This window comes from Notamacropus eugenii, chromosome 4 (assembly GCF_028372415.1).
Source record: "Notamacropus eugenii isolate mMacEug1 chromosome 4, mMacEug1.pri_v2, whole genome shotgun sequence".
Classification (NCBI taxonomy): domain Eukaryota; kingdom Metazoa; phylum Chordata; class Mammalia; order Diprotodontia; family Macropodidae; genus Notamacropus; species Notamacropus eugenii.
In genome coordinates this window covers 16342318-16354872 of record NC_092875.1, presented here as the reverse complement: position 1 = coordinate 16354872, position 12555 = coordinate 16342318, and the positions used below count along the sequence as shown (strand labels likewise).

General features: G+C 46.2%; 1 protein-coding gene and 1 pseudogene across 4 annotated transcripts in view; one reads left to right on the top strand and one right to left on the bottom strand.

The window, feature by feature from the left end:
- EWSR1 (EWS RNA binding protein 1) overlaps nucleotides 1–990 on the top strand; it is a 30768-nt gene extending 29778 nt beyond the window's left edge. For all 4 annotated transcript variants that reach the window (XR_011965256.1, XM_072600048.1, XM_072600047.1 and 1 more), the window contains 2 exons: nucleotides 182–434; nucleotides 587–990. Coding sequence is in view for 3 of the 4 variants with exons in the window: in XM_072600048.1 (XP_072456149.1) it covers nucleotides 182–434; nucleotides 587–626 (293 nt within the window). In the remaining variant the exon portion in view is untranslated. The remainder of the gene's footprint in view (nucleotides 1–181; nucleotides 435–586) is intronic.
- Nucleotides 991–6669: 5679 nt separating this feature from the next.
- On the bottom strand, nucleotides 6670–7145 carry LOC140499070 (small ribosomal subunit protein eS17-like; annotated as a pseudogene).
- Between the last annotated feature and the right edge of the window lie 5410 nt (nucleotides 7146–12555).

Below are 12555 nucleotides of genomic sequence, written 5' to 3'. Positions count from 1 at the left end.
TGGAATCTTCTGTCCCAGGCCCTTGACTTACAAAAGAGGAAATGAGGTCCAGGAGAATAAAGGGACTTTTATGTAGGTTCCGGGACACACACCTGAGATTCAGACCCAGCTTGATCAATTTCCTCCTTCCTTGAAGTTCACCCCTGACCTTTGCCCCTCCCTCATCCTTTCTTTTTGTCAGGTGGTGACCGTGGCAGAGGTGGCCCTGGTGGCATGAGGGGTGGCAGAGGTGGCCTCATGGACCGTGGAGGGCCTGGCGGCATGTTCAGAGGAGGCCGAGGTGGAGACAGAGGTGGCTTCCGGGGAGGCCGAGGGATGGATCGAGGAGGCTTTGGTGGTGGAAGAAGAGGAGGACCTGGAGGTCCTCCCGGGCCTCTCATGGAACAGATGGGAGGCAGAAGAGGCGGGCGCGGAGGACCCGGAAAAATGGATAAGTATGTTTGCAGCCAACTGGGGAGGAGGGAGAGTGTCGGGTGAGCAAGCCTGGGCCAGCATGGGGAAGGTGGTGTTCATCTTGGGTGGCCTGTCTGCGGGTGCGCCTCCGGATGAGCCTGCCTTTGAATGGGGGCCTCTTGTTGCCTTGCAGAGGCGAGCACCGTCAGGAGCGCAGAGACCGGCCCTACTAGACGCAGAAACCCCGAAGAGCTGCATTTACTACCAGATTTATTTTTTAAACCAGAAAATGTTTTAAATTTATAATTCCATATTTATAATGTTGGCCACAACATTATGATTATTCCTTGTCTGTACTTTAGTATTTTTCACCATTTGTGGAGAAACATTAAAACAAGTTAAATGGTAGTGCCCTGAGTTTCTTTTCCTTCTTTTAAGATGGTTGTTTAACAAAGACTAATAAACCAATGAGAAACCGTTGTTGTGAGCATGCTCAGATATCCTTGTGTGGAGACCAGAAGGAGAACTAACTGTAACAATGTTAATGGTTGTGATGTTTTTTTTTTTAAATAAAATTCCAAATGTTTATAAACGTAACACTCTCAGCCTCTGTTCAGCAGTGACGTGCAGTGTCCCCCTGGGGCCGAGCTCTGCATTTGTCCCTGAAGGACTTTGGACAGATTCAGTGCCATTTGGTGTGTAGCACCTCTTTCTCAATGGATCCTGCTAGGAGCATGGTGGGAAGTCTGAGCTGGGCTGACCCTTAATTATGGGGCTGCCACAAAGCCTGCACCTAGCGGGAAGTCACCGGCAAACTTGAGACTGGAGACTTCCAGCTCTAATATGTGCTCCTGGTGTGATTAAGGACATTTTCTCTGGCTAGGATGGTGGCGATTTGATTTTCTTTCCCCCCCCCCTCAGTAGTCTTTTATTTTTTCCAATTACGTGTAAAGATAGTCTTCAGCAATAACTTACCTAAGATTTTGAGTTCTGGATTTTTTCTCCCTCCTCTTCCTCAAGACATCGAGCAGTCTGATACAGTCTGTACGTGTACACTCATTAAACATCAAGTCAGTTATCACATAACGTGGTTGTTACTGAGTGCAATGTTCTGGTTCTGCTCTCTACGCTCACAGTGTGCTTATTACCAAGTATGACGCGCAGGCTCTACCCAGCATCGCTTCGTGTAAGTCTTCCCAATGTTTTCTGAAACTACCCTGCTCATCATTTCTAATAGCACCATAGTATTCCATCCCAATTCTCGAGCACTGGCTGGTGAGTTTAAAGCTGTGTTGTGTGTGGGCATTTCTCAGCCAATAGGCAGTGGAACTAGCCCACTGAGCAAGCACAAACAGGAAATAGAGGACTTTCTGGGTCACTGCAGAGGCATAGGCTCCACCTTGTATTAATTTCAAACTGCTTGTTTTTGGAGATGGGGTGGGCAAAAGAGACATTCCCGATGAACTCAGTGGCCTGAATTCCTACACTGCCTTGACTGTTTCCTAGCTTCAAAAAGAAGGGGATGGATTTTGGGGTCTCTGCCTGGATAGGAAAAAAAGAACTTATTTAGGCCCGAATCAAATATTAGAGGGCCCAAAAGTGATGGGGGGGAGGGGCAGGGAGAAGGAAGACTCAGGGTGGGCCCTTTAGAAAAGTGTTTCCGATCTGAGCTTCCCGAGAAGTCCTAACAAGCTTGGCAGCTACCAATTTTAAAAGCTTCATCACAGACTGCCCTTGGGATAAGGCACAAATCAGATTTTCTTGCTCTCCCCTGCTATCTGATGACCCATTCAGAGTTGTGAACCTGGCCTGTAGTCCTTGTGGAAAAAGGCTGTTGGCCAAGTCACCAGTGCCCTTCTTGTGGACAGATGGAAATGGGGGGCAACAATGAGAACCCCTCCTTGTGTTTAGTATAAAGAATGATAGGAAAGGGAGGGAAAATAATTCCATTCTCTTCTCCCTCAACCTACTACTCTCCCTGAGATGAGCCTCTCCCAAATGAGCCAGTTGGAGAAAGTCAGGTTCATTTACCAACATCATGTCTACTATGTGTGGTCATGTCCTAGGTGTCAGGGATATAGAGACAAAAGACTGCCCTCACAGGTCAAGCAAATATTAGGGAATTTACATAGAAATATCCTTATTCTGAGACAGTCTTCTGAAGTTTGGGGTGACCCTAGTCCCAAACTACAATGGTGGGTGCCTGTCTTCAAGCGAAGTCAGTGTGAGTGACCTGAAGACACTCCCAACCCCTTCCCCAGCACCTTTGCTGACCACTAAAGTGGTGAGTGCCTGACCTCGTCATTAAAATTTCCCATCTAGTTAAGCCTGAAGTTGGCATCATTTGGGTAATTGCATTTAGGTTCAATGAACTCTTGCTCTGTCCTAAATTAATTTTTTTTTGATGCTTACCCTGTCATTTAGGTTTGAAAGACTCAGGTATATGTGACTGAGAAAACAGAATTTTTATAGGCACTGAGTTTTTCTTGTTCTCAGTGTCATCTGGTTGTGTGATCCACCTCACTGGACTTCTTTCAAGGGTTTAGCAAAGTGTCTAAAAAGAAATGAAAGTAGCCAACACTGGAAACTTTGGGAAAGGAGACCTTGGCCCTTGGCTAACCTCTCCCTAAGATTAGCTCTTTGTAGGGATCAGCTATGTATCTCCCCTGAAGTCCACTTTTTCTTAATGTCGAGGGGGATTTGGTATTAGGGTAACCCATATCAGGTGGCTAATGATGTGGGAGAAGCAAAGGACCTCCCTTCCTGGTGTTGCTGGGGAGGTGTGTGTAGTGTAAGAGAAGGGGCTGAGAAATGGCCATTTGAGGATGGTGAAAACAGAGTCCTGGAAAGACTGTCATGATCTGATGCAGAGTGAAGTCAGCAGAGCTGAGAAAACAGGTTATGTAGTGACTGCCACACAGTGAAAATGGGAGAAGCACCCTGAAAAGATCCAAATCCTTGCATATTTTTGGCAAAATTACCAAGAACAAGCAGTGGGAGGACAAGGTCTTCCCCACACGCCCTAGGAGGTGCAAGTACCTGGTGTGGGACCTCTATTGTAACATCTAAAAAATAGGCTGTCAAGAGTCAGAGGACCAGGATTCTAATTCTATCTCTTAGGATTCCTGTGTGGCCTTGGAAGGTTACTCAAAAATCCCGGTGGTATATCTAAATTGTCTGAGGTCCCTTCCCCACTGGCCATATGCTCCCATGATTCCAGTGCTAACCTTTAATGCTTTCTGGTCTAGCAAACAAAGTATGCCACATAGGTTCTTGGAGAGATGAGGGAGAGAGATGGAGAGAAATTATGTGGCCCTAGTCTCCTTTGGGGCAGTAGAGAAGGTGAAGAAGGAATGATAGGTGACACAGTTTGTTATTTCTTCACAACCACCTTTGGAGCAGGAGGGAAAGAGAAGCATTGGAGGGAAGGGAGAGTCACCAAGATGCCAATTTGGGATGCGTGTCTGGGAAAGCTTCCTAACCCAGAAGGCTGCCTGGGGAGGGGAGTGGGCTCCTTCTCCTCGGGGCTCAAGCTGGATGGTCATATTTTTATTTCCATTATGGTTTGGGTAAGATGTCCCCTGACATCCCTCCTAACTTCAAAAGCCTGGCAGCCTTGGGTACGTAGTACAAGGATGTTTATCTCCATCTTACGGATGAAGAAATGGCATCTCTGAGAGGGCGACTTGCCCACGATCATGCAACTGTCCAATACTGGAGGTAAAATTTGAACCTACAACCCCGACTCCAAGTCCCCAAAGAATCGTAGGGCAGAGGCAAAGGTGTAGAGTGGTGATGTCAGCTATAGGCATGCCTTATCTCATTTTATCTCGCGGATTCACAGAAGTGGTCGTGATTGCATCCCATCTCTTCTTAACTGCCCATGCCATAGCTGAGAAACCAGTAGAAGATACAGAACTCAGTCCTCTGGGGGAAGAAATGGAAGCTGGAAGAGAGGTGGAGGCAGAAGAGGCTGGGGAGGCTGATCAATTGATGCTGAATGAGGATGCCCCTCAAGACTTCCTCCTGGCCAGTTTCACTTCAGGTAAGAGGAGATCACACTGGGGTAAACTTGCAGAACTTGAGCAAAAACAAAAGCCAAAAGTGATGGTCTTCAACTTTACCTCATCTGGACCTTGGAGTAGCTTTGCACAGGGTACAAGTTATTTTTTTCTCACTGGAGTATAAACCTTGTCCTAAGTGAGAAAAATTAAAGCCCTTAGGTAAAGGTCATCCTTGTTCATTCACATGCTTTCCTTAGAGGAAAAGTAGAAAGAGAAAGGGAAAATGGGAGTGAAAAGAGAGATAGAGGTGGAGAGAGAGAGAGAGAGAGAAATGCAGAGAAAGCGGAGAGACAGAGCACATAGTGGGGCAAGGTGGACTCAGTGCAGGAAATAGAGATGAAAAATGAAAAAGTGACTGCTTCACCAGGAGGTAAGATAGAAAATAATCCTCCCCCCAGCAGTACCAGCTTTCCTCTGACTCTGCATTTAGATGTGGATATGTTTGTTCTCTGTTCTCATGTTCATAGGTTTTTAGCTCTGGAGTTGGAAGGGACCTTGAAGGCCATTTATATGAGGAAATTGTGACCCATAGAGGTTCAGGAATTTAAATTAATTGCCTGAAATTAAAAAAGGTAGTAAACATCAAGACTAAGATGAGGACCTAGGTTTTTTGTCTTCAGTGATAATGATGTAAACAGCGCTTTCAGCAGGTCCTCAAATGTGGAGAATTCCCAGATCCAGTTGTCCTGCTGGTCCCCACTTCCACCACTACTGTCTAGGGAAGGCTCTACACAGATATGGTGATTTGTTCCACACTCTCGTTGTGTGCTGCTCTTTTACATCCTCATTTCCACCCCCAACGTTTCTTCAGTGTTTCTTGACCACAGAGCCACGTCCAACCTGCTTCCCACTTTCCCCTCCAGGCACCCTGATGGATATGGCCAATGTGCTTGAGACTGCCTGCCCTTACCCTAGTAGGGGAAGGTCAGGGTCGATGAAACTCAGGACCCTCCCTGGGCATAGGATTGATGGAGGGGCAAGGGTCCCTGGGCCAGATCCTTGGAAAGTCCATTTGGAATTTCACTGGCTGATGACCAAGTGCTGATCTCAGGGCTCCAGGTCATCCTTACAAGGATAGCTGCCTAACTCATCTCACATGGATGAGTGTGACCTGAGGAAAATGGAAAGGCATGAAGCATAGACAGTCTATTGAGAGACTCCATGTTCTGCTGGCCAAGTGAGGAGCGCAGGTGCTTTGGGCCCTTAAAAGAGGATGGGGGAAAAGGGAAGGCTTGGGATGGGAACTGGGATGCAGTGGGGAAGGCAGCATCTTAGCCCATCTGATGTCAAATCAAAACAGCAGCATATTGACTGACTTTTAAAATGTAACATTAGCAATTTCTTATTACATATGTATTTATTTCGGCAAATATTTTCCAGTGATGTATTGATATGGTTTGGGCTAGGCAAACCTGTGTTTGACACATCTGGCTGGACTTGGAGACAAAGGATTAGGGATTTAGATCTGGGAAGGACCTCAGCATCTAACCCCCTCATTTTACAGATAAGGAAACTGAGGCCCAGAGAGGGGAAGAGTCTGGGATACAGCCTCTTTTCAACTTCTGCTGTTTATCTGTTAATGGGGGGTGGTGAAGATACTTATAGTACCCACCTCCCAGAGCTGTTGTGAGGCTTAAATCAGACCATGCCCATAAAATATTTTGCAAAGCTTCAAACATTATATGCTAAAATGACAGAGAATCACTCTCTTAAGAATACTACCCTCCACTTGGCAGTGAACATCTAGGGAATCTGTGTTCTGTCTGGACTCTGTTACATATTTATAATTTGGCCACAGCCAAGACATTTGCCCTTCCTGGGCCTCAGTTGCTCAGTTTGTAAAATGGCACCATTGATATGGATGTCCTACAAAGTTCCCTCTGAGATTCTATGACTTAAGGATCTTTGGAGCTGGCGGAGACTTGAAATAATTTTACAGGACCGTATCCCGAGGTCTCTTTCCAGCTGTAACATTCTAGGATTCCAAGTCCTTTTTCCCCACTTAATAGTATTGTTTAAAATTACATGTAAAGATAGTTTTCAACATTCATTTTTGTAAGATTGTAAGCCCTCAAAACAATTTGACCTAACTATCCACACACGAAAAACCAAGTGGATGAAAACTACCTACTGTCTAGACCAGAGGTATCAAATAAATGGCTCAGCTAATGACCTTCTTGAGTGCTGCCTGAAGTACAATAAAATATAGTTCTTATCTAATTTTTTTTGGGGGGGGGGCATTCTCACATTTAATGGAAAGAAGGAAAAAGTAAACATTAAACAGCTCCTCTTGGTGTTTTGAAGTTCATCCCAACTGTGGGCTGGGTAACTTGCAGGTTGGACAAACTGCCCAAGTCCAGGAGTTTCAACATTTCCTTGGTATCAGGATCCACTTCAATGATTTCCTGATCCAAAGCAGAGACCTCAGAGACCTCCTTTCTTTCTTCTCCCTGCAATTTGATGGAGATACCTCTCACAGGGTTTCTCTGGATCGGCTTCATCAGATGAGTAACATATCCCGTGATCTTGTTGCGGAACTTCTTGCTGGGGATGATGGTGATCCCCTCGCACACGCACTTGTTGGTGTGGAAGTCATTGCCCAGACGCATGTAGTACTTTCTCGATGATGACTCGCTCTGCCTTCTTCACGGTCTTGGTGCGAACGCGACCCATGTTGGCTCTGGAGGGTAAAGGGAGTATAGGCTGCCGGGAAAAGCTTATCTAATTTTTTTAAAAAATATTTTTATTTCATTAAATATTTCCCAATTACACATAAAAATTTTTAACAATTTTTTTTTTATAATTTTGAGTTCTAAATTCTCTCTCTCTTTCCTCCTCAAGAAGATAAGCAATTGGATATCAATTGTAAATGTGAAGTCATACAAAGCGTGTTTCTATATTAAGCCATGTTGCAAAAGAAAACACAGAGAAAATGAAACAAAAAAATAGAGTTAAAAATGGGCTTCAGTATTCATTCAGAGTTCATCCATTCTCTCTCTGGAGGTAGCTTTTTTTCATCCTGGGTCCTTTGGCACTGTCTTGGTTAAAGTAGCTAAGTCTTTCTCACTTGATCATCCTTACAATGTTGCTGTATACATTGTATATAGTATGTATACAATATTGTATACATTGTATACTGTTCGGCCTAGAGGCTGATGAGCTACCCGAGTCTGCTTACCTTTCCACAGGTCTTCGGAGGCCAACCGGATAAACGTATTGAGAGAAGAGACTTTCCAGAGTCAAACAAGGGTTAGGCTTTATTCAGGGTCTTAGTTACGTATCCATATGCAGGGTGAGTTCTTCCTCAGGAGAAAGGAATCCTCCTCCTCCCAAGGGGCAAGGATCATACAGCAAGAGGATGGGAGAGGAAGAGGGGGGGACCCTCTTCCCTCTAAGGGCCCTGCAGCAAGAAGAGCCCCCGGAGGGGACTCCGCATCCAGAAGAGAGGGGAGGGACCCCCAAAGGGGACCCCGCATCCAGAAGAGGGCCTTCAGGCTTTCCTGTCCCTACTTAAGCTCTCCCGCCGCATAGTTTGCACGTGAATACCGTGCATGCTCTCAGCCCCTAGCTAATCAACAACAGGTGTGCTCAGACCACGGGCCAATCTCAAGGGTGGGATGCTCTCCCCAGCAAGTTTCCCACTGAGAAGAGGTGGAAATGCACGAGATAGTCCATGTTTCACACCTCAATTCCCACTGTTCCCTGGGGTGCCTTGTGAGAACTCTGAGGTTTAGAGGTCCTCACTTTTACCTGCCTGAGACTGTCCACATGAAAACTGAGCTTACACCCCCAACAGTATACAATGTTCTTCTGGTTCTATTCACTTTAGATTGTATCAGTTCATATAGGTCTTCCCAGGTCTTCTCATTCCTTCTGGCACAATAGCATTCCATCACACAGGCACAGAGGTGGTACAGTAGATAAAGTACCCAGCCTGGAATCAGGAAAACCTGAGTTCAAATCCAGCCTCAGAAACTTTATAACACTGGGCAAGTCACTTAACCCTGTTTGCCTCAGTTTCTGTAAAATGAGCTGGAGAAAGAAATGGTAAGCCACTCCAGTGTCTTTGTCAAGAAAACCCCAGATTAGGTCAGGGAGAGTTGGACGTAACTGAAACAACTGAACAACACAAACAATTCCATCACAGTCATATACCACAACTTGTTCAGCCATTTCCCAGTTGATGAGCACCCTCTCAATTTCCAGTTCTTTGTCACCACAAAAAAAAATGCTATAAATATTTTATGCACATAGGCCCTTTTTTCCTTTTTGTTTGATTTCTGGAATACAGACCTAGTAGTGGTATTGCTAGGTCAAAGGGTATGCAGTTTTATAGCCCTTTCGACATAGCCCCAAACTATTTTCCAGAATGGATGAACCAATTCACAACTCCACCAACAATGCATTAGTATCCCAGTTTTTCTACATCCCCTCCAGCTTATTTAATTGTAATGTGTTGGTGTGTTCACTTTTTTTTAAAGAAATATGCAGACGCGTGGTTTCTAAGTTAATGTGTAGCCCTGAGGGATGTGAGGAGAGAGGGCTGAATAATCTTTGGGAAACTGTCCAGGGTTTTTAATGGATCCAGAAACAAAGGCCTCTCTTTTTAATATCTGTGTTCTGTTGATGATGTGCACCTGTCAGGCAGGAAACAACAGAAGCAGGAAGAATGGAGTTGAAGGTCACCCAGAGGGCAATGGAGAGGCACATGGGGTGAGCATGTTATGTCAGAGGTTGTGGCCCTATCAAAGAAATGTGTGAGAGAAGGAAAAAACTGGGCTGGTTACTTAGCAGTAGTTGTTCGTCCTGCCTTTTCGAAGAGGACCGTTGCCAACACAGGGTGACCTCTCAAAGAAGACAACGTCCAGCCTTTGTGCTTCAGTGGCATCTCTGTGATGGGAAGACAATTTGAAGACAGACTCTACCACATGGGTGGCTCCCTTGTGGCAAAGAGAGCTGGAAGATCTGCACGGGCATCACACTGCATCAATGGAGGAAATAACCACGCCTGGGATGTCCCAGAGGTGCCATGTTGGAGCACTTGAGTAAAGGACTGATGAAGTAAAGGACTGAGATACTGTGAACCTGGACGACCCCTTAGAAAGCATCTTGTCAAGTCTCCTCACTTGGCAGATGAGAAAACCGGTCCACAGAGGTTGAGCCTTGACCAAGGTCACCCCTTCATTGCTCTCCCTGCTGGGAGGCTGACTCTCTGGACTCCTCTATGCCCCCTCCCCTTCAAATTCAACTCTCCTTTGTGTCTGGTCTTCCCCCATCTGAATGTAAGGTCTTGGAGGGCAGGGGCTCTTCCATTTTCCTGTGGCTGCCACCTGGTGAGGGCAGAACCAAAGTTTCTTGACTTGACCAACAGGTAGGATAATTTACTCAAATCCTCAGACTCTAAATCTATTAATGGTCTTTCTACTATAATTGTACACACCAGCAGATTTTATTCCTTTTCCTATCTATATCCTATTTCTCTCTTTTTAGAAACATATTCTCTCTCTTTCTCTCTCTCACCTCCTTTTTCACTCTCTCCTCTCCTCTCTTCTCTTTCCCTTCTCTCTCTCTGTCTCTCCCCTTCTCTCTCTCTCTTCCCTCCTTTCTTTCTCTCTCTCTCTCTAAATAGTATGCTTTCTATATTTTCTATTATATTCTTACTGATGTTACATTAAGATCATAGGACATGGATTTCAGTCTGGAAGGGAGCTTGGAGGCCAGCTAGTCCAAGTCCACCATGCACTCTCTACCTTTCCCTCCAGTTCTGCAGCCCCAGAAGCCATCTAGGCACTTTTGTCCCCTCCCTGTCCCTGGGCCATCTCAGAGTCTGCCCCTGATAGATGCTGATGGGTGGCAATGCCTGCCTCCGCTGGGGGTGCCCATTGCCCTTAGGTTCCTCTTTCACTGGAGTTACCTGATGCTCCCTGGGTTTTGGGTGAGATAGCAGTGAAGAACTATTTCTTCCAAGGAAATGGAAGACTACCAGGATTTTGCACCAACAGTTCCTCATGCCTGAAATGCCTTCCCTCCTGCCATCTATTTCCTAGAATCCCTGGCTTCCTTCAAAGCTCAGCTCAAGTACAATCACCTCCGACTCTATGTGGTGGTTTCTGGATCAGACAGGCTGAGCAGGTCAGGTAAGGTGTTAGAGGTGCCCTGTGGGTCTGGAGAAGGGGAACAGCTGGCTGCGCCCCCGAGGATCTTGCCTGGAACATTCTGGCAGACAAGCTCACGCAATTATTGCCTGGTTTCTGCTGCTTCATCGTGTCCCAAAGAAGAAAAACCACTTTAGCTGTTAATAATTGATGTGGGTTTCCTGCTGGGAGGGAGGGAGGGAGGGTGCCAAGCTCGGGGAAGGCTTTTCCAGTAACTGGCCAGCTAGACGCAGACCCTGGTCTTTCCACGAGCATCTGCATGGGATGCAGGAGAGCCTTGGTCAATAGGACTGATAGAGCTCTCGGTGCCCATGGCAACGCGCTGAGCCCGGCCCTTTGTGCTGGGACCACACCCTGGCGGCAGCCAGGTCTGGAGCTCCTCCTAAGGGGGCCCTGGAGACCAGGCTGCCTCCCCTGCAGAAGACTGGCATTTAAGAGCCTCAGGTGGACCAGACGCAAAGAGTCTTTGGCTTCTGACTCTCAAGCCCTGGCTACGCTGCAGTGCTGGCATTCCTGGGTCCCAGCCCTAACAGAGGAAGAGACCAAGACTCGGAGAGTGGAAGGAACATCAGACAATCTCAGACCTAGAGGTGGAGGGCCCCTGGGAGGCTGGTTAGTCCAACCCTCTCGATTTTACCAAGTCCTGGGTGTTAGAGAGAGGCTCAAGTTCACACAGGTGTGAACTTGTGGCAGAGATGGAATTCTGATCCCTGGTCCCAAGCCTCAGTTTCCCCATTCACCAAATGGGGGCTGGATCTGACTTATCTTCGAAGACTTACCCCACTACCTACCTCCCACCCAGGAACGCTATGAAGATCCACTGGGATAATTAATATAAGCTCCAAGGGGGCAAGTCACTTCACCCTGTCTGCCTCAGTTTCCTCATCTGTAAAATGAGCTGTAGAAGAAAATGGCAAACCACTATCTTTGCCAAGAAAACCCAACATGGGATCAGGAAGAGTCAAATATGACTGAAAAACCACTGAACAACCACTAGGGGGAAGGGACTGTATTTAAAAATTGTTTAGATAATTTTCCTTCTTATATCACCTTCATTTTCAAAATATCCCACTTCTGTCCCCAGCCAGTGCCCCAGCCCTTATAACAAAGGCTAAAAATAAAGGGGGGAAGAAGGGGCCAGGAAGCAGTTCAGAAAACCTGCTCAACATATCAGCTGAGTCTGACAGTGTGTGGGATATCCCACATCCCTGGTCCTCCACCTCTACAAAGGGAAGAAGATGCATTTTCTCAACATTTTTTCCAGCTTTAAGATTGGCAAAGCACATCCCACGTACTGTTTCTCATCCGAGCCTTATTGTAATCCTGGGAGATAGGTCCTACAGGCGTCATCCCCGTTTCACAGGTAAGGAAACTGAGATTGACTCTGGTGACTTGGTCACAAAGTGAATAAGCCTCAGAAGAACAAATCTGAACTCATGTCTTCCTTGTCTCCAAGTCCATTCCTTTTCCTCTCTGAATCTCCCTTCCATCCCCCAGCTAAAATTTCCCATTCAGTTGATCCAGTGCAGAACCGGCACTTGTAATAAATCCTTCTAAAGACCCATGTTACAAGGCAGAGGGGACCCAGAGGGGAGGCCTAGCTCAGTGATCCCCTGGTGTGGTACACCTGGGCAGCTAGGCAGTGCCCAGGATAGAGTCCTGGGCCTGGTGTCAGAAGAGTCGAGTTCTAATTGGATTACAAACTGTTCTAATTACAAACTGTCATTGGGGGGAGTCACTTAAAAGGTCCCATTACCCAAAAACAGTCTGAGTTCTGCAGTGCCCACATACATACATGTACACATGTGGATATGTGGATATGTAGATATGTGTGTATATGTATATATTTTCTATATATAATAGACACACACACACACACACACTTTGCAAAGTCATTAAATAGTTGGTTGTCCTTCGGCTTCGAAGAGGATCAAAGTGACATC